We start from the raw sequence: 23,301 nt of genomic DNA, 5'->3' as shown, positions 1-23,301 counted from the left end.
CGGGCTTTTAATCCGAGCTGGTATCGATCCAGGCCATGGCTTGAGTATTCTGTAAGAACTGATGCATGCTTTTGCTTTCTGTGTCGTATATTTGAGGGTAAAAATGATAGAGATTTAGCATTCACAAAGCATGGTTATACAAACTGGAAAGCGGCACTTGACAATGATAAAGGCTTTCAGAAGCACGCATCCAGTCAGAGTCATGTACGAGCTATGGCTTTGTGGGCAGAAAAGAAACAGAGAGAGTCAAGCGGTGACACTATCACTGGTCTATTGGGTCCAACCCAGACAGAGAAAAACCGCTACTATGTTCGAAGCATAGCGGATGTGGTTCGGTTTTTGGCTGTAAATGAATTGCCTTTTCGTGGTACCCAGGAGTCAACTCAGGAGTCGAGTCAAAATGACGACATATCAGCTGGTCTTTTCATCAAGCTTTTTGAATATACTTTAACCAAAGACCCTAAATTGGCAGATATAGCAAAACATATTCCTCAGAATGCAAAATATACATCGAAAGATATGCAAAATGAGATCATTGACACGCTAGCAAAGATGGTTTTGATTGAGATTAAACACAAATATGACAATGCAGACACAGCAGGCTTTTGTATAAAGAGTGATGGAACCCGAGACAGGTGTAATGTAGAGAACCTTTCCCTAATGATCAGGTTCATCTGTAATTCTGTTCCAGAAGAGCATCTTATTGGATTACTTGACTTAGATCAGCTAGATGCTGAATACATAACTGATCAAATACTAAAGCATCTCTCTGATGGAGGTTACTGTTCTGATCACATCATAAGTCAGTGCTATGATGGAGCAGCTGTAATGAGTGGGTTGAAAGGTGGAGTGCGGACACTGCTTCAAAGAAAACTTGGTAGAGAAATTCCCTACATTCACTGTTATAATCACCAGCTACATCTCACAGTGGTCCATGCAATGCAAGCAGATTCGCGTGCTAAATCCTTTTTTGCACTTTCTAGCACACTTCATTCATTTTTCCAGCGACATTATGTGGTTCGGCGTTATGACACCCCCCCTCTCAAAAAGCTTCTAAAGATCCGGTGGACCAGTCATTTTGATGTGACAAATTGCTTAGTGCAGAATGAAGATGTCATTTTTAAAGTTCTGTCTGATGTGTCTGAAGATTCTGATGCACCTGTGGATTTATGCACAGAGGCATCAGGGCTCTTAATGCAGATGAGAAAACATAATTTCTTTGAAATTGGAAAGTTCCTTTTAAAAGTTCTTGCCATTTTGAAGCCGGCCAATTCAATCTTGCAAGCCAATTCTGTAGACCTGTGTAAGGCTGGGGAGGTCATCTGTGCATCTCTGAGTGCTTTAAAAGATCTACGTACTGATGAATCCCTGAATGATCTGGCTATGTCAGAGAGTCCACCTTCAAAGCGGAAAAGGACTATGAACACACAGTTGACTGACAGCATGGTGCTTTCCAGTGTAGGGCACAGACCTGGTGACTCATGTAATACACCAAATCAATCTTTGAGGAGGTTGCTTCTGGAAATTTTAGACAGAGCCATTGCTGAAATGGAGAACAGATTTTGTAAAAGAAATCTGGATTTGATGACAGCTGTTAATGGTCTCCTTCCTCACGATAGCTTTTTTCTTGATCTGGCCATATTAGAGCCCCTACAGCAACTTATAGGTACTGACACAAACATCCTGAGAAATGAAATAAACGTGGCAAAGCCTATGTTGCAGAATAAATTCTTGACAAGATCAGCAAACCTTTCAACAGTGTGCAACTATCTTCAGGCCTATAAAGAAGCGTTTCCTGTCCTGCATTCTCTTTATGTGACCGCACTGGTGATAGGTGTATCCTCAGCATCATGTGAAAGCTCTTTCTCTACACTGTCAAGAGTTCTTACTCCCTTTCGTCGCACAATGCTGCATGACAGAAAAAGAAATTTAGTGATTCTGGGCCATGAAAAGTCAATAACCAATAGGCTTGATATGGAGGAGTTTGTCAGATTATTTGCTAAAAGAAACAGAAGACTGCTTCTGTAAATTCTTTGTTCTGAGTTCATTTTAGAATACAGGCTCAGCTAAAGGTTTTAGATAATTGTATCCACAGTGTGCATATAGAGATTTCATTTTTTGTATATAGTTTGTTTGGTTACGTTATTTTTAACTTGGCATTATTTTTACATGACCTTCTCGTTGCAAGGCAGGAGTGTTACTGCCACAATATATAGGTGTATAGTTGTGTTCAATGAAAATATGATTACTGTTGTTCATTTGCACTTATAGTCTTTACATAATTTGTTTACTGTGCATAAATACTGCATTGTACCAGTACGTTTCATAACATCAATAAAAACTTCAATACTTTACCAGATTTTTTACCATTTAAGTGCAGTAGATAGGAAAATTTTCCTTATTTTATGTACTTTCATATTTTTTTCTTTTTCAAAATAGAAATGTGACGAATATCCCCCCCCCTTTTTTTTTTACAGAATTAGTATTCTTTTGTTTTCTTTATATTTTAATTTCCCAATAATATAAATATTCTCACTCATTCCTATTTCCACGTTTGAATATTCTCAGTCTGTGTGTAGGTACATTTGTCAGCTTTGACTTAAATTTGTATTAAAGCCTTTCAAGAAATAGAGTTGTTCTATTAGTAATGGCAATTTAATTAAGGGGGCGTATTAAAATGAAATACAATTAGATAATCTTTTTTCTCCATTTACATAATCAACATGTATTTTTTAATCATTGGGTTTTAAGTTTAAGTTCGAAAACATGCATTTTTATTTCTTTACCTCATACATCACTTTAAGCCAGTATCAATAGCTTGGCTGTCATCATTCATGCACAAATCAAGCCTTGAATATATTTCTGGCTTCAAAAACATGACTATCAACATGCCCCCTCATTAGGTTTTACTGCCCCCCCAAGCAAAGCAGTCCAGAACCGGGGCTGGTTCGCATACAACTTTAAACTGTACACAGGGCAGGAAATTTACAACCAAATCACTCAAGACATTGGATCTAGTGGAAACATTGTTCTTAGACTTGGATGGATCAGAACCTGTAGGGAGAGTAAAAAGGTGGTGCAGGAAGAAAAAACAAGAAAACACGGGAAATGCCCTAGAATTGTTGATGTATACAACAAGCATATGGGGGGAGTGGATCTGCTTGATTCAATTATTGGCCTGTATAGGATTCACTCAAGAAGTAAGAAAATGGTACTATAGAATTTTCACTCATTTGTTGGATTTGTTTGTTAGAATTTTAACGTCATGTTTTACACTTTGGTTACATTCATGACAGGAACGGTAGTTACTCATTACACAAGATTCATCAGTTCACAAGGTTACATCAAACACAGTCCTGGACAATTCTGTATCTTCAATTCACCTCACTTGCATGTCTTTGGACTGTGGGAGGACACTAAGCACCCGGAGGAAACCCACTTGGACACGGGGAGAACATGCAAACTTCACACAGAAAGGACCTGGACCACCCCACCTGGGGATCGAGCAAGGTCCTTCTTGCTGTGAAGCAACAGTGCTACCCACCGAGCCACCGTGCCGCCCTCATTTGTTGCATGTCTGCATTGTAAATGTATGGTTTCTTATGAGGCGAAAATCCAAATGAAAAAAAGTTGATGTCTTTGGTAGAATTCAAGCTGGAAGTTGGCCAGTCTCTCTGCTACAACAAGAAACAGAAACAAATTGCCAAACGAGGAAGGCCTGCAAATAATGACCAGCAATTACCTCCATCAAAAAAGTTAGGTAGCATTGCCTGATGATGTAATTACTGATGGTGTAGGCCACTATCCAGAATGGTGAAATAAAAGAGGAAGGTGTAGGAACAAGCAAGGCAGCTGTAAAGGGTATTCTTTAGTTGCTTGCATGAAGTGTGAGGAATACCTGTGTCTGAATAAGGATAGAAGTTGTTTCATAGAATATCATACAAAATAAAATGCTGGCAGACGTTTTTACTTGTGTTTCTGAAGTTGTTACTTGTGTTCTACTTCTGTGGAAAAATAAAACTACATTAGAAGAATTTAGAGGGCACATTACTGAGAATTGTTGCATATGTGCAACATGGTATGGTATACCGTAACTGCATAATGTTGCATACAGTATATGCAACAAAGTATCCTTTTCTGTAAACTGCATGATGTTGCATATATGCAACACTTTTTTTTCACCTGTTCCACATCAGACAGAAAAAAAAGTCATAGCAAACCCTGCTTCTAGACTGCAAAAACATTGTTTACTGTGAGAAATATTTTTTCTTTGCAAAAAAAAAAATCATGCAATAGAGGGTTAAGTTACGTCTGCTGAGGTGAATTAAATTTATAGATACATTTAGTAAAACAATGATCTCTAATAATGAACTCTAAACCAGATAAATATTACAAATGTTATGACCCATCTAGGGTTAGGCTGTAACATAAATTGGGTGTGGTGTGATGGAGTTCTGTGGTGAAGAGAGATCTAACTGGAATAATGGATTGTACAGAGCTTAAAGAAAATAAATAAATAAATATAAAAAAGAACAAGATGACACTGAGATGTAATGACTGCAGATGAACACGTTTATAGAAGGATGAAACAGGATGTTGTACAGGGGCAGGGACGACCGTGTGTAGTTTTTACAAGAATGAGAGAATGATCACAGAGGTATAAACAGGAGATAACACACAATTACATTTTAAAACAAAGAAATATCCACAATGAATAAGAGACTTACAAAGTTCATGAGGACTACACTGTAAAGTCACAACCATTCACACGGGTTCACACAGAACAAAACATTAATCAATGTGACCATATAAAAAGCAGATTAATGAAGTGTACACTAGTAAACCTGGACTAGTGAATGGGTTCATTTCTATTAATATCAGTGGCTGCCTGACAACTGACAGTCCACCACTTCTAAACAATAAGGTCCTCCAATCTGTACACAGATGTGCTGCTCTGATTGGTGGATGATGCTCAGTTATTCCAGAAATCAAACGATCCATTTGCTGCCGCCACGAAGACACCTCCACTCCACTCAGCGATCTATTTGTCGAAACATGCTAATGAACATAATAGAAGGAGCACACAAACTCACAACACTAATATATGCTGACTGCTCAGGAGGTCTTACACAATTTATGAACTTTTAATAAACAGCAGAGGCGGCTCCTGCCAAATCTCTCGGGGACAAATAAATACACTGAACAAAAATAACGCAACACTTTTGTTTTTGCTCCCATTTTTCATGAGCTGAACTCAAAGATCTCAGACTTTGTCTATGTACACAAAATGTCTTTTCTCTCAAATGTTGTTCACAAATTTGTGAGCACTTCTCCTTTGCCGAGATAATCTATCCACCTCACAGGTGTGGCATATCAAGATGCTGATTAGACAGCATGATTATTGCACAGGTGTGCCTTAGGCTGGCCACAATAAAAGGACTAACCACTCTAAAATGTGCAGTTTTATCACACAGCACAATGCCACAGATGTCGCAAGTTTTTAGGGAGCGTGCAATTGGCATGCTGACAGAGAATTTGGCAGTACATCCAACCGGCCTCACAACCGCAGACCACGTGTAACCACACCAGCCCAGGACCCTCCACATCCAGCATCTTCACCTCCAAGATCGCCTGAGACCAGCCACCCGGACAGCTGCTTCAACAATCGATTTGCATAACCAAAGAATTTCTGCACAAACCGTCAGAAACCGTCTCAGGGAAGCTCATCTGCATACTCATCGTCCTCATCGGGGTCTCCACCTGACTGAAGTTTGTCGTTGTAACCGACTTGAGTGGGCAAATGCTCACATGCGATGGCGTCTGGCACGTTGGAGAGGTGTTCTCTTCACAGATGATTCCCAGTTTTCACTGTACAGGGCAGAAGGCAGACTGAGTGTATGGCGTCGTGTGGGTGAGCGGTTTACTGACTCACTAACACAGATTTACACAAATTTGTGAACAATATTTGAGAGAAAAGGCATTTTGTGTACATAGACAAAGTCTTAGATCTCATGAAAAATGGGAGCATTTTTTTTTCAGTATAGTTAACATCTTAAGTCATCTGTCAGTTTGCCCTCACAAATAACTTTAAACATGGAGAGAGACCAGCTTTACCATCAGTTATAAAATGAAGTAAAGCCTCCACATTAACAATTTATTTCAGTCTTCATCAGATAGCATTTTATTTTAGGTGCAGCAGATCCAGAATAAAGATTAACATCTAGGCTGATGTGCAATGAATAAATAAGTCAAATTAAACAGTTATGGAGATACAATAAGTGCAATGACAATTTACTTTTTAAAACTTACATTACTTACTTGTAATTTACTTGTAACTGATATGATTCCTCCCTTTGTAGATACTAGCTTTGGTTTAAATTTGGTCTGGGTGGCCCTAATGACACGATGGAGTTGCTCTGATTTGAGGTAATGGTCATGTTGACGAGATCGCTAGCTGATCCAGTTATCGCTACACCAGGTTACGTGTGACGCAGGGACGTAAGTGCGAGCCCCACCCGGAAACCATTCAGATTGTATTGCAGCGCCTACAGTTCGAAAAAAGTGCACTAATATGAGAGTCTATCAGAGCAGTCCAGGCGATTTTCAATCAGACTGAAATCGCCCAAAAGGGGCAGTACTGTACGGAACACAACTCGATGCTGATTGGACTACGATATTCAGAGTGAAGACAGACTGTCCAGAACAGTCACAGCTAGTTTAACACTGGTTGAATGTGATAGAAAAAATTCTTCACTTTGGCCCCTGATACACAGACAAGTATCTAATAACATTTGCAGTTAGTTAAGGGGTCAAAATAAAGTTACTAGAACAATTCTGGACCAGTGGACTTTTTTTTTGGTTTGCTGATCCACCATGTCAGCACAAGAAACTTCATTTTTAATAAAACAGAAAATGAGCACAAAAAGGTTTATAGCTGCACAGCAGCACATTCCACTCCTCACACCAGCACCAAAACACAACCACACCCTCATTATCACCATTTTATACCTAGTAATAAGAAGTGTTAAATATCTAAAAGAAACCAGAGACCTGAGATCAGCCACATCATCTTATTTTATTTGTACTTTGTTGATTTTACTGTTTCACAGAGATTCATCCACACTGATTGTAGACTGTAGTGACTCTGTAGATGATGAAGTTCCTCTAGAACTGAGAGAATGAAGAGTGGATCATTGTTCTCTCTGCAGGTTGAATAATTGTGGTGTATCAGATGAAGGTTGTTCTGCTCTGGCTTCAGCTCTAAAATCAAACCCCTCACACCTGAGAGACCTTCATATGTCTGATAATAAACTAGGAGATTCAGGAGTGAAGCGTCTCTGTGCTGTACTGGAGAATCCTCACTGTAAACTGGAGATACTGAGGTAAGATCATCTCTCTGAGAATCACACATGAGCTGCTCCTCACTAACTCATCTTCTCTAATAGTGAGACTGAAACTGAGGATTTAGGTTTGAATGGAAGGTTTGAATGGAAAAGGTTTGAATATTTTGCTATAGACATTCACACATTGTTTAATCATTTTTTTATTTATAAACCCCTGAAGAGGGTGCCAATCCAACAATCCAATGCAGTACAGTAGTCACTCACTTATTTACTTACTGTGCCAATCCACCTTTTGGTTTATTAAAAGACTAGAAGAGAGAGAAGACAAGAGTACCCTGAGTTTGAGTGACAGGAGGTTAGAATCAAACCCAGGTCCTCAGGACACTTTGCTGTTTGACACCCACAGTGCCGTCCACTTATCAAGTTTAGTGTTTGTAAATTAAAGTATTGATTGTGTTTTTTTTTTTTTTGCTCTATGTGAGTGTGACTTTATTAAATATAATAATAATAAATGGAAGATCTGATCATTGTTCTCTCTGCAGGCTGAAGAATTGTGGTGTATCAGATGAAGGTTGTTCTGCTCTGGCTTCAGCTCTGAGATCAAACCCCTCACACCTGAGAGAACTCGATCTGTCTGGATTTTATATAACAGATTCAGGAATGAAGCTTCTCTCTGATCTAAAGTATGATGAACGTTTCAGACTGGAGGTTCTGAGGTGAGTAACAACTATTCACTACTCACCTATTTGAGATAGTTTCTAGTCAAATCCACCTTGTAACATAAACACTGACTTTATAACATTTGAAAGACGTCACTAAAAAAACAAAGTAAAGTATAATAATGATTACAAATGAACTTTACAGATTTTAAGTGTGTGGCTAAAAAACTAATGACGACAGATGACGGTGTCTCTGGTCTTGAGAAAAGTGTTAATAAATATAAACATGATTCTTAGCATAGAAAATGTCATTTAGCTAAACAAAACACTGTTAATACACAAAATCATCACAAATGTTTAGCTTAACATGACAGTGAGAAGCAGAGAGAACATGTAAGGTGATCAACTACAGATCAACCGTTCCATCATGTTTCCATCATTAAATATGAGAACACATGACTGTTATTAATTTATTATTTTATTATTTTAAGGTTTCGGTGATAAACTCAGATGAAGACGGAGATTAAAAGCAGCGATTATTTCTGACCACAAAGGTGATTTACAGATGTGATTAAAACATCTGTACAGGATGTGAATGAGAAAATGAAACTGTGCAGGATTCAGACATCATGACACGAGTGAGAAACTGTAGAAAAGGTTTTAATCACAAGAAGAAAGTGTTTATGATGCTGAATAGATTGTTATTATGATCAGACTCTGGAGATACGGCGCTCGTCCTGTACATTCAACATCTAATTCACTCAGATCAGTCACAGATTCATCTGATATTATTAAACCACATTCTGATTTTAATCATGTGTACAGTTATACATGAAATCATGATTAATTATTGATTTGTATTGATTTGGTGTATATTAATGTGTATAAAACAATAAAACTTTATTATATCAGCATCTGTTGTTTGTATGTTGTGTAAAGTGTGAAGCACAAATGTATGGACACGTTTTGTGTTGGAAATGTTCCTGATGAGCTGAATTCTAGAGAACAATAATCCATTAAACATGAGTGAGAGAGGCGACCAAGAGACCAGAAGGAGGAACAAGACAGTAAAGAACTGCAGCACACGATTATTATTATTATTATTATTATTATTATTATTATTATTATTATTATTATATCCAGCTGTAACAAAGTGTTTATATTTAATATAACAGATTATTAGTGCTTTACAAACACAAACACGTAGCTACAAACCTACAAGATCAACATTTCATTACACTGAACATTTTTATTAATAGCTGATATTGACTCATTAAATACATTTTTGATTTAAATATCTGTAATGTGTTTATATATTTATTCTAATCAGTGGCGAAACCTACAGCAGGTTGTTGTCGCTGAACCGCTGGATGTCTAAATGGTGCTCAGAAAACTGCATTGATTTTGTAGATAACTGGTCCACCTTTGAGGGAAGGCCTGGTCTTTTGAAGCGGGATGGTGTCCACCCCACGTGGGAGGGTGCTGCTCGCATTTCTTGCAGCATTGGCGACAGGCTTTACCACCGCGTTAGTGTAGCGGCAGATAGTGGTAAGTGACTATCCAGAGCCAAGACCAGGCAGCAGACAAACAGGCCTAACCAACTGTCTGCGAGTCGCCATCGGACGTCACCTGGAATCCTTAGGTCACAAACCATTGAGACTGTGTCTGTTTACCGTGGCAGGTGTAAGCCAAAACAAAATCAAAAAGTATGTCATAATAACTTAATTAAAATTAATCTAAATGAGCATCATGAAAACCCTAGTAAGGCTAAACTAAAGTTAGGACTTCTAAACATCAGGTCACTGGCATGCAAAACAGTAATTGTAAATGAAATAATTACAGATAATAGTCTTTGTGCACTTTGTTTAACTGAGACCTGGGCTAGACCTGATGAGTATCTAGGTTTAAATGAAGCATCTCCTCCGGGTTACAGTTATGAACATAAGCCACGTCTCAGCGGTCGTGGTGGAGGAATAGCTACAATTTATGATAAAGACTGTAAAATCATCTCCCATAACAAACTCGTTTGAGGTTCTTATCTCTGACATAACCAATAAAGGTTCATCTGATAAAACTAGTATGTTTAAACTGGTTACTGTTTATCGACCCCCTGGTCCTTACTCAGAATTTCTTAACGAATTTGCCGATTTTCTTTCTAAATTAGTCTTATCAACTAAGAAAGCTTTAATTGTTGGTGACTTTAATATTCATTATGAGGATAAGTGTAATCCACTCAAAATTGCGTTTGATTCTATTTTAGAATCCTTAGGCATCACCCAAAATGTAACAGGACCCACTCACCGCTGTAAACATACCTTAGATTTAATACTTACTTATGGTATAAACATAGACAACCTGGAAATTGTACCACAGAATGACTTAATTTCTGATCACTCTCTACTAATTTATGAAGTGTCCCTGTCCAATAATATACAGCAACCAAATCGTTTTAAATGTAAGCGCACTATTACATCTGCAACTGCAGCAGCGTTCATAAACTGCCTACCAGAATTACCAAATATACCAGCATCAGAACCTAAAGAACTAGATCAGGCAACTCAAAACCTAGAGACCGTATTGCGCACAACCTTAGATAACGTAGCCCCACTCAAAACTAAACTGATTAGGGAGAAAAAACTTGCTCCTTGGTACAATGACCACACATGCGCACTTAAACAAGCAGCACGGAAATTACAACGCAAGTGGCGTCACACTACACTGGAGGTGTATAAGATTGCTTGGAAAGATGCTCTAACTGAGTATAAACATGCCCTTATAAAAGCTAAATCTTTATATTATTCGTCCCTAATAGACAAAAATAAAAACAATCCCAGATTCCTCTTTGAGACGGTGTCCAAATTAACTAAAAACGTCAATGAAACTGAATCTAATATACCACCCGACTGTACCAGCGATGATTTTTTAAAATTCTTTAATGACAAGATAGAAAAAATACGACTTCAGAGTCAAAATGTGTCACTTGCCAATGTTAAGTATGGACTCACTCCGAGCAGCATTGGTGATAATAGTAACGAGTTCATCCAACTAAATTCCTTTAATCCAATCTCCCAAAATGAACTAACTGTGTTGATTAAATCATCTAAGTCATCATCGTGTATACTCGATCCTGTTCCAACTCGTTTACTTAAAGATTTACTCCCAGCTATTGTAGAGCCCCTGCTTACATTAATCAATCCATCCCTTAGCCTTGGGTATGTACCTAAACTGTTTAAAAGTGCCGTTATTAAACCACTGATTAAAAAACCTAATCTTGATCCACATGTTTTATCTAATTATAGGCCAATTTCAAATCTTCCTTTTGTCTCCAAAATATTAGAAAAAGTCGTTTCCAAACAATTATGTTCTTATTTGAATGAAAATTGTATTCATGAGAAATTTCAATCAGGATTTAGACCCAATCATAGTACCGAAACCGCATTAATTAGAGTAGTTAACGAGTTGTTAATGTCTTCTGATAATGGATGTGTCTCTTTTCTTGTTCTATTAGATCTTAGTGCAGCGTTTGATACGGTCGATCATAATATTTTACTGGATAGGCTAGAAAATACAGTAGGTGTTAAAGGACTCGCACTCTCTTGGTTTCAATCATATCTGACTGACCGCTCGCAATTTGTTTATGTAAATAATAAATGCTCGGAAACTACAAAAGTAAAGTGTGGTGTTCCACAGGGGTCGGTACTTGGACCTCTATTATTTACACTCTATATGCTTCCACTAGGCGAAATTATTCATAAACACGGCATAAAATTTCACTGCTATGCAGATGACACACAGCTGTATATATCAGCCAAACCAAATGATACTGACACAATCAGTAAGATAGAAGATTGTGTAAACGACATAAAAAACTGGATGTCGTGTAATTTTCTTTTACTTAATTCAGATAAAACTGAGGTTTTACTTGTTGGCTCTAAAGCTGCAAGAGACAAGTTGTCTAACCTGGTGCTAAACCTAAACACTTTCTCTGTTACTCCCAGCCCAGATGTAAAAAACTTGGGTGTCACAATAGATTCAGATCTTTCCTTTGATACACACATTAATAATATTACTAGAGTTGCTTTCTATCATTTGCGTAATATCTCTAAAATAAGAAATATACTATCTGTTAATGACGCCGAAAAACTGATCCATGCTTTTATAACTTCTCGGTTAGATTATTGTAATGCTCTTCTAACTGGATGCTCTGGTAGATCCATAAACAAACTCCAGTTAGTTCAAAATGCAGCAGCTCGAGTGCTAACTAGAACTAAAAAATTTGATCATATTAGTCCTGTTCTATCATCTCTACACTGGCTGCCAGTTAAATTCCGCATTGATTACAAAATACTTTTACTAACCTATAAAGCGCTACATGGTCTGTACCACAGTATCTGAGTGAACTTATTAATCACTACAACCCAGCGCGTCCACTTCGTTCACAAGATGCAGGGTTACTTATAGTTCCTAAAATTAAAAAGACCACAGCTGGTGGAAGAGCATTTTCTTATAAAGCTCCACAACTTTGGAATAATCTTCCTGCCTCTGTTCGGGATTCGGACACAGTCTCGATGTTTAAGTCTAGACTGAAAACATATTTATTTTCTCAGACTTTTGATTAATATAGACAAAGGCGCAGAGCTTGGGGGTTCTTGGTCATAGAAACTTGTGGTGATCAGGGATGTTGGGTTGCTGTCCTCCTGCCTCTCTTATCCGATCACTCAGGTTTGATGACGGTGGGGAGATGGGCGCTGATGTCTTGTGAAAGCCTTCATGACCTTGTTACCTGCTCGCTCTCCCTTTTAGTTATGCTGTAATATTTAGGGCTGCCGGAGTCTAAAACTCTCTGTAAAACTGTTTTACTCAACTAGCATTGTACATTATTAACTACATTCTCTGTTGTTTTACTCCAAAGGCATTCTGATGGAAACCTGTTTACCCGCCGAGGTTAAGGATTAAAGTCGAGACTGCCGTGACAACTATGCTGCTCGTGCCGGATGTGACGGGTCTGGAGTAATTGCACCAAGAATGACAAGAAATCACTACAGACTTTATTGAAGACTAGAGCGAAGAACAACTCTTATTATTTATCTATTTATTACCAGTTATAACTTTTAGATCATTTAATTCTGTGTTTGTATGCTTTGTGTAAATCCTATTTATTTAAAGTATCCTCCAGGCCACCCAAGAAGGATGGGCCCTGCTGAGTCTGGTTCCTCTCAAGGTTTCTTCCTGTAATTTTCAGGGAGTTTTTCCTTGCCACAGTCGCCCTCGGCTTGCTCAACAGGGATTTTTGTATCTGTTGGTCCTGGATTTTGTGAAGTTGCTTTGAGACAATGTCTATTGTAAAAAGCGCTATATAAATAAAGTTGACTTGACTTGACTTAATCATACTGTATGTGTTTTAATACTTTAAATGTTCTAATATTGTGTTTGTTTTATCACTGATAGATTTAAAAGTTTATAATTTAACTTACTGTTCCATATTTCACATTTTTAATGATTGTTTTTACCTGGTTGGTTCATGTTGCTGCTCACAGCTTCAGGTGAACTGGTTCAGTTAAAAAGTGTAAATCAAATCTTACCTGTAAAAGAGCCAAAAAATAACATTTGATTCATTAAATAACACAATTCACTTTGTGATTTACTGTGTATTTCCTTTAAATAGTCTAATTATAGTGAATAATTTACCGAAATGTGAGCTAATGCTAATGGCTCTTAAATGGGAGTCGATTCTTTGATCTCAAGTACTGGAAACATGAAGAGTCAATTTCTAAAAGAGTCGATTCTAATGAGTTGACTCACATTTCACGCATTGGAAAGCAAAGGAGTCGATTCCTGCGAAACGGTTTCCTGACCGGAAATTATTCATTGACTCTGTCCGGGCTCTTATGAGAAATGAAGGGGAGGACCAGTTCACTGTGCAGGAAATTTACCGATTAAAAAAATTGTCCCAAAATTGAAATTAGGACTGCAGAATGAAGATGGTAATGAAACTTCTTAGCTTAAGCTTTTTCTTGTTTTTCACTCTTTTGCTTGCTTTGTTCCCCTTTTCTCCACTCATGAGCAGGATAAGGGTGGGCTCTTTAAATCTAAATGGGGCACAGAACAGCTATAAAAGAGCTTTGTTATATGAATTGATCAGACAGAAGGTAATTGACATCATGCTAGTCCAAGAAACATGATGATGATAATGAAGTTGAATGGAAGAAGGATTGGGAATGTGGAGTTCTCCTTAATCATATGAGTTCTACCAGAGGTGGGGTGGCTGTTCTCTTCTCTAAAAATCTCAGGCCAACTTCTTGTGATATTGAGCAGGTGATGAATGGCAGGTGCATGATTGTACGAGCACAACTTGAACATTTTAAAGTTGTTATTTTTAATGTTTATGCTCCCATGACTGGTGTTGACAGGGTGGCCTTCTTACATACTGTTAGTACAGTTCTGCAGAACTGCAGCACTGATGACTACCTGTTTGTGGGTGTGATTTTAACTGTACTGAAGATGACACCATGGACCGTAATCACACTGAACCACATGCTGCATCTCAGCGTGCCCTTCGTGAGCTAATTAGAGCTCGTGAGTTATATGATGTGTGGAGGGGTTTTAATCAGAATATAAGACAATACACATGGGCTCATGCAAGGGATGGTTTTATGTCACTGGCTAGATTGAATTGGATTTATTGTTTTAAGCATCAGTTTAGCATTGTTAAGGGTTGTATGATTGCACCTGTGGGGTTTTTCCGATCATACAGTGAGGAAAGTAAGTATTTGATACACTGCTGATTTTGCAAGTTTTCCCACCTACAAAGAATGGAGAGGCCTGTAATTTTTATCGTAAGGACACTCCAACTGTGCGAGACAGAATCTAAAAAAAAAACAAATCCGGATAATCACATTGTATAATTTTTAAATAATGAATTTGCATTTTATTGCATGAAATAAGTATTTGATCACCTACTAACCAGCAAGAATTCTGGCTCTCACAGACCTGTTAGTTTTTATTTAAGAAGCTCCTCCTATTCTGCACTCATTACCTGTATTTATTGCACCTGTTTGAACTCGTAACCTGTATAAAAGACACCTGTCTACACACTCAATCAATCACACTCCAAGTGCTCTATGGCCAAGACCAAAGAGCTATCTAAGGACACCAGGGACAAAATTGTAGACCTGCACAAGGCTGGGATGGGCTACAGGACAATAGGCAAGCAGCTTGGTAAGAAGGCAAAAACTGTTGGCACAATTATTAGAAAATGGAAGAAACACAAGATGACTGTCAATCTTCCTCGGTCTGCTGCTCCATGCAAGGTCTCACCTCGTGGGGTAAGGATGATCCTGAGAAATGTCAGGAATCAACCCAGAACCCCATGGGAGGACCTGGTCAATGACCTGAAGAGCTGGAACCACAGTCTCAAGGATTACCATTAGTAACACACTACGGTACACAAAATCCTGCAGAGCATGCAAGGTCCTGCTGCTCACGCCAGCCCATGTCCAGACCCGTTTGAAGATCACCAATGACCATCTGGATGATCCAGAGTTGGCATGGGAGAAGGTCATGTGGTCAGATGAGACCAAAATAGAGCTATTTGGTATCAACTCCACTCGCCGTGTTTGGAGGAAGAAGGAGGAAGAACTACAGGAAACGTCTGACCTCTGTAAAGGTTTCTGTACCAAATATTAAGTTCTGTTTTTCCATTGTATCAAATACTTATTTCATGCAAATTAATTATTTAATTATTTAATTAAATTCAATATTAAAATGCCCCACTATTTGTTGTTGTATAATTACTCCTGCCAGTAGCTGTCACTGTGTATCAGACAGAGGGGACATTGAGTGAGAAAGAAGAAGGAATTCAGCTCAGTAAAGTATTCCTTCTTTCGTGCAATTATACCTACAAAATACAATACTGAAATAAAGAAGAAAATAATAGAGAAATATAAGTGTTATTGTTGTTTCTGGTAGAAACATTTTTTTTTTAAAAAAGAAGGAAATGTATTATGGTGTATGGTACAGCACACGTACTGTACTGAGATGTGATGTGTGTTTTATGTACAGTACTACTGTGTATTGTTTATTACAAGAATGTCTATTGTATAATTTAAGATTAAGGGAAAATATATGTGTATTTATAACAAAAAAGACAATTTAAGACGTTAGAAAGTTTAGGTAAGGGGGGGGGTTGTGGGGTCTGGCACGGATTAATTCTACATAATTTTACATTATTTCTTATAGGAAAAATAGGTTTAACTAGCAAACCTCTTGACTTAAGAACAGCCCTTCAGAACCAATTAAATTCGTAAGTCAAGTGTCTACTATATATTATATATGTAAATATATACATATGTGTGTATTATGGAATGCAGAGTCCAGTGCTGGGAAAAAGGTGGAGGGATCGTGAGTTATTGTATGGGGGGACTGGCTCGTCAGTGTGAGGACAGCCTGTGTATTATGCTATTGTTATGCAATCTGATGGCAGTTGGCACAAAAGAATGCCTGAAGCGATTCGTCTTGCTCTTTGGTGGAATTAGTCTGTGACTAAAAGAACTACCCAGCTGCCATAGTTCCTCATTGAGAGGGTGAGAAGGATTATCCAGGACGGTCCTGATTTTGTCCTTTGTTCTCCTTTCACATACTACCTCCAGACTGTCCAGCTGTAGACCCACAACAGAACTGGCTTTCCTCACCAGTTTATTTAGTTTATTAGCATCTCCAGACTGATAAACAAGCTTTCAGCAGTCTGTTACACACATTGAAAGACCTCAGTCTCCTCAGAAAAAAAGTCTACTCTGTCTTTTCCTATAGATGGCATCAGTATTATGTGTCCAGTCAAGTTTGTTGTTTATATGTATCCCAAGGTACTTGTAGGAGTCCACCCTCTCCACTTGCTTTGCCTGTATGAAAACCAGAACAGATTTTCACTTCACCATGTAGTGAAGCTCTCGATCAGTCCTCTGTACTCCTCTTCGTTGTCTCTAGTGATACATCCAACAATGGATAAGTCATCGGAAAACTTCTGGAGCTGACAGGACCCAGAGGTAATTGGAAATCAGAGGTGTGGACAGAGAGGAGGAATGGTGCTAGTACAGTTCCTTGGGGTGCACCAGTGTTGCAGATCACAGACTCAGAAACACAGCCATCCACTCTGACATATTGTCTCACTAAGTAGGCAGGGCTGAATGGTATTAAAGGCACTGGAGAGGTCAAAGAACATAATTCTCACAGTGCTCTACTGCTTGTCCAAGTGGAAGAGGGCCTTGTGGGTCATGTAGATGATGGCATCATCCACCCCGATGTGTGGTCGGTATGCAAACTGCAGTGGGTCCAGGAAATCTGTCAGCTGAGACCTCAGGTGCCGTAGAACGTCTCTCAAAAGTCTTCATGACGTGTGATGTCAGAGCCACAGGTCTGTAGTCATTGAGAATGCTGGGATGATTCTTTTTCAGTACTGAAATGACGCAGGTGGTCTTCCACAGAGTAGGCACCTTCTTCAATCCAAGAGAGAGATTGAAGCACATACCTTCTACATCCTGGGGTTGATGTTATCAGGTCCACTGGCTTTGCTTCTCTGAAGCCTGGAGAGCTCCCGCTGTACCTGGCTGATGGTGAAGGTATGACATGGTGGTGAAGGAGTTTGCATATGGTTGGGGGTTTCTGACCCTGTATGAATAGTTGGTAGAGGAGATGGTGTGAGTAGTGAATTGCCATTGTCCAGTGTTATGTTAGTGTTTGCTTGAGGAGAGTCTAGGCTGTCCTTGGAGGTCAGTTGTCTGCTGAGAGAGGGTGTGAGGGCAGAGGTGTCGATGGGTTGGAATGCAGTGACTCCAGCAGAGGTGTAAATAAGAGTATGAGTGTTGAGTGGAGACCCGGCCTCACTGTCTGAGCACCCAGTAGAGGTGGAGGCTGTGTTAAAACTATTGAAGAACAGGTTTAGCTCATATGCAAATTTCAGGTCTCCCTGTACTCAAGTCAAGTCAAGTCAACTTTATTTATATAGCGCTTTTTACAATAGACATTGTCTCAAAGCAACTTTACAAAATCCAGGACCAACAGATACAAAAAACCCCTGTTGAGCAAGCCGAGGGCGACTGTGGCAAGGAAAAACTCCCTGAAAATTACAGGAAGAAACCTTGAGAGGAACCAGACTCAGCGGGGCCCATCCTTCTTGGGTGGCCTGGAGGATACTTTAAATAAATACATGATTTACACAGAGCATACAAACACAGAATTAAATGATCTAAAAGTTATAACTGGTAATAAATAGATAAATAATAATATAGTTGTCACAGCAGTCTCGACTTCAATCCTTAACCTCGGCAGGTAAACAGGTTTCCATCAGAATGCCTTTAGAGTAAAACAACAAAGAATGTAGTTAATAATGTACAATGCTAGTTGAGTAAAACAGTTTTACAGAGAGTTTTAGACTCCGGCAGCCCTAATTATTACAGCATAACTAAAAGGGAGAGCGAGCAGGTAACAAGGTCATGAAGGCTTTCACAGGACATCAGCGCCCATCTCCCCGCCGTCATCAAACCTGAGTGATCGGATAAGAGAGGCTGAACGACAGCAACCCAACATCCCTGATCACCACAAGTTTCTATGACCAAGAACCCCCAAGCTCTGCACCTTTGTCTATACTAATCAAAAGCCTGAGAAAATAAATATGTTTTCAGTCTAGACTTAAACATTGAGACTGTGTCCGAATCCCGAACAGAGACAGGAAGATTATTCCAAAGTTGTGGAGCTTTGTAAGAAAATGCTCTTCCACCAGCTGTGGTCTTTTTAATTTTAGGAACTATAAGTAACCCTGCATCTTGTGAACGAAGTGGACGCGCTGGGTTGTAGTGATTAATAAGCTCACTCAGATACTGTGGAGCCAGACCATGTAGCGCTTTATAGGTTAGTAAAAGTATTTTGTAATCAATGCAGAATTTAACTGGCAGCCAGTGTAGAGATGATAGAACAGGACTGATATGATCAAATTTTTTAGTTCTAGTTAGCACTCGAGCTGCTGCATTTTGAATTAACTGGAGTTTGTTTATGGATCTACCAGAGCATCCAGTTAGAAGAGCATTACAATAATCTAACCGAGAAGTTATAAACGCATGGATCAGTTTTTCAGCGTCATTAACAGATAGTGTATTTATTATTTTAAAAATATTACGCAGATGAAAGAAAGCAACTCTAGTAATATTATTAATGTGTGTATCAAAGGAAAGATCTGAATCTATTGTGACACCCAAGTTTTTTACATGCGCAGGTACTGTACTCCATGCGCAGGCCGACTGCAGCCTGTCATCTGTTTCATCCCGTTCCACACCTCTTTTGTGCTGTTCTGTCCCATTTTTGCCTCAATCTTCTCCCTGTAGCAGTTTTTTGCCTCTATTAGTTTCCTCTTAAGTTCCTTAAGTGACGTCTCTGGCGTTCTTTGCCAATGGAGGGATGTAAACAACAATAACAATGGCGTGTGAAAACACAGTGCAGATACATTCCTTCAGTCACATGTCCAGGATTACACCATTTTGAGTTGACAAATACAGCAAGACGACCTCCTCTCTTCTTTCCACTTTGTTTTCCCCTGTCTGCTCAAACTAGCCAGAAACCAGCTAGCTCAATTAGATTCACTGGTTGTTTACCAAAGCTGATAGTTCACCAAAGCTGATAGATCCTCTACCTTGTTAGCGAGAGACCTCATATTTCCAAAAATGACTGTAGGAACAAAAGGTCTAATTCTCCTGTCCCTCTCAATCCTTTTCCATACATTTACTCCAGCTCTTTTTCCATGACGTATCTCCATATCTCCTCAGGTATGTGAGTAGAGGGGACACCGGCTCCCTTCCAGTACTGCAGAAGCTCGTTGCAGGTGCAACGTCATGTTTGTTAGAAATAAATACTAAATCACTACAGTGTACAAAAATAGAGCAGTAAGAGAGCAAAAAGAGCACAAAAAAGCAAAGTATGTAAGAGCTGCTGCAACAGGGTGCTGATCCCTCCAGCTCCAAGGTGTGAATATTTACAATATTTATAAAAGTTTCAATCTAATCTAAATTTATTTTAGTACACTTTATCAAGCAGATAATTAGATAATTTGACAATATGCACTAGCCACTAGTAAATGTTTATGTTTTTTTTCTGTGTGAACTGAAAGATAAAAGTTATGAATCTCTGGCCTCAGTGCTCGGCTTAGAATCCTTGAGTCTGAGAGAACTCAATCTGTCCAGAAATAAACTAGGATATTCAGGAGTGAAGCGTCTCTCTGCTGGACTGAAGAATCCACAATGTAAACTGGAGATACTGAGGTAAGATCATCTCTCTGAGAATCACACATGAGCTGTTCCTCACTAACTCATCTTCTCTAATAGTGAGACTGAAACAGAGGATTTAGGTTTGAATGGAAGTTGTGTTTTTAAAAAATGTAAATCAAAGTTCTGCTGTATTGAACATGTGAACTACAAGGAACTACCATCTGCCCAACTTTAATAGTCACCTAACCTTTACATGCACCGCAGTACTAAATAGACATTGATGTGTACGTTCTGAGGAAATGTGGTTTTAATGTTTTGGCCAGTTCGCCGGTCGTTTCCGGTTCTACAGCTGCTGATTGTGGTATTATTTGTTGTATTTATTTGTTTGCATACTGACCACACATCAGGGTGAATGATTTTCCTTTTCCACTGTTGCCATTTTAAGTATTCAGTCTGGTATTATATTGGCTACATTCAATACTCCACTTTTCTGTTGTGTTGCTGTGCCTCTGGGTTTTCCTTTAGGGTAAGTAGTGCCCACTGAATTTCCCTGTCTGTAGTCATTAAGTCCTGTGATGGAGGGTTTCTTGGGAATTAGGATGATGGTGGAGCGTTTGAGGCAGGATGGGACTTCACACAGTTCCAGTGACTCATTAAGGATTTTTGTAAAAAATAGGAGCCAGTTGGTCTGCACAGGCTTTGAGACATGGCGGTGAGACTCGGTGGGCCTGGTGCCTTCCTGGTTTTTTGTCTTTGGAAGAATCGTCTCACATCCATCTCACCTATTTGTAATGTGGACTGTGTATCCACGGGGGAACAGTTGCCATCCGTGGCGCCATCATGACTATAATATTGATGTTTGCTTTATTAAACATCCACACTGATTGTAGACTGTAGTGACTCTGTAGATGATGAAGTTCCTCTAGAACTGAGAGAATGAAGAGTGGATCATTGTTCTCTTTACAGGTTGAATAATTGTGATGTATCAGATGAAGGTTGTTCTGCTTTGGCTTCAACTCTGAGATCAAACCCCTCACACCTAAGAAAACTTTATCTGTCTGGAAATAAACTAGGAGATTCAGGAGTGAAGTGTATCTCTGCTGTACTGGAGAATCCTCACTGTAAACTGGAGATACTGAGGTAAGATCATCTCTCTGAGAATCACACATGAGCTGCTCCTCACTAACTCATCTTCTCTAATAGTGAGACTGAAACAGAGGTTTTAGGTTTGAATGGAAGTTGTCTTTACTAAATAAAGAGAGGAAATGATCTATAAAAATAAACCTGTAACAATATTGAGTCCTTCAGTCTAAGAGGAGGAATTACTTCTGATTCATGTTTTACTGCTCCTCAGTCAGAACATCTCTATTAACAACTAATATTAATAAACAGACAAAACTGTGTACATCACTCACACACCTTGTAAAGGATAAAAATAAAATCTCCAGGAAGCCTGGGAAATGTAGTCAGTAATATATTGTAATGGCTGCAATCACACAGTACAGAATCTGTAAATCTACCACAAACCACATTTGTGTTTAAATAAATAAATATTCAGTTAGTAAAAATAAATCACTAATATTTCAGTGTGATCATTTTATCTTTTTTATTTTTATTATTACTCCTAATCATTATTAATAATAATAACAATAATAATATTAATAATCTAGTCTAGGGAAGCTGTAGCCTAGTGATTAAGGTACTGGACTAGTAATCAGAAGGTTGCCAGTTCTAGCACCACCACTGCAAGGTTGCTACTGTTGGGCCCTTGAGCAATGCCCTTAAACCTCAATTGCTTAGATTATTTACTGTCACAACTGTAAGTCACTTTGGATAGCAAGTGTCTGCTAAACGCCTAAAATGTAAAATAATAATAAAATTAATTATAATAATAAGAAGAAAATCTTCAGTACACAAGTTAATATAAATCTAACATTATTAGCTGCTCCCTGTCAAGTAACACTCATAGACAGTAGTAGAATCAGGTGCAGGTTTATTATAGAAAATACACAGTCAAATACCAATAAACAGTCCAGGGTCATACACGGGTAATCAAAACAATCCAGCAAACAAATCCAAAGGGCTCAAGAAAATACTCACTATCTGAAAACGGATAAATGGCAGTCATACACGAAAATCCAGTACATTAGAATAACGCTCAGAAATGCAGGAAAATACCGAACAAGACTTCGCGACCTGTGTAGTAAATGTGGGGTATATATACCCATATCAAGATAGTTAACAAGCAGGAAGTGGCTGCATTAGAATTCGGGAGACAGTGACCTCTCGTGGTGAGGAGGAGCAGCCACTGCCGGTGTAACATAACCCCCCTCCTGACGGGCGGCTCCCGACGCCGGTAACCTTATTCTCCTGGGGCGTCCTCTGGGCCTAGGGGCTGGTCGATCTGGAAAGTCCCTGTGAAAGTTTTCTATGAGTGTGGGGTCTAGGATATCACTGGCTGGAACCCAAGATTGTTCTTCTGGTCCATAACCCTCCCAGTCTACCAGGTAGAATACTCTACCCGCACGGCGTCTTGAATCCAATAACTGGTTTACACTGTATGCAGGGGAACCGTCCACGTCAAGCGGAGGAGGGGGTTCTGTTACCACCGGCTGTCTGTGGGAGGAGGAAGAATATACTGGTTTTAGTAAGGACACATGAAATGTTGGGGCGATGCGATAAGAGGTGGGTAATTCCAATCTATATGACACTGGGGTAATTTGTCTTATTATCTTAAAAGGCCCCACAAATTTAGGGTTTAGTTTCTTGCAAGGTAATTTGAATTTTAGATCTCTTGTGGACAGCCATACCTTCTGTCCTGGTCTGAAGGATGGCACATCCCGTCTATGACGGTCTGCCTGTACCTTTTGTCTACGAATCGCCCTTTGGAGCCTTACGTGTGCCTCCTCCCAAGTTTGCCCACTCCTCCTCATCCATTCGTCCACTGCTGGGACCGTTGAGGGGTCTCCTGACCAGGGAAAGAGTGGAGGTTGATAACCTAAAACACATTGGAATGGAGTTATACCCGTCGATGAACTTCGCAGTGAATTC

General features: G+C 39.1%; 1 protein-coding gene across 1 annotated transcript in view; it reads left to right on the top strand.

Annotated features, from left to right (window-relative positions):
* The window catches only part of LOC134316959 (NACHT, LRR and PYD domains-containing protein 12-like), a 512,992-nt gene that overhangs the window by 331,747 nt on the left and 157,944 nt on the right, over nt 1-23,301 (top strand). Inside the window, exons 12-13 of the mRNA XM_062997547.1 lie at nt 7,209-7,382; nt 21,217-21,390. Of these exons, the coding sequence (XP_062853617.1) occupies nt 7,209-7,382; nt 21,217-21,390 (348 nt within the window). The remainder of the gene's footprint in view (nt 1-7,208; nt 7,383-21,216; nt 21,391-23,301) is intronic.

This window comes from Trichomycterus rosablanca, chromosome 1 (genome assembly GCF_030014385.1).
Source record: "Trichomycterus rosablanca isolate fTriRos1 chromosome 1, fTriRos1.hap1, whole genome shotgun sequence".
NCBI classification, from domain to species: domain Eukaryota; kingdom Metazoa; phylum Chordata; class Actinopteri; order Siluriformes; family Trichomycteridae; genus Trichomycterus; species Trichomycterus rosablanca.
Note: the sequence above shows the minus strand (reverse complement) of the source record. Positions and strands in the feature narration are given on the sequence as shown.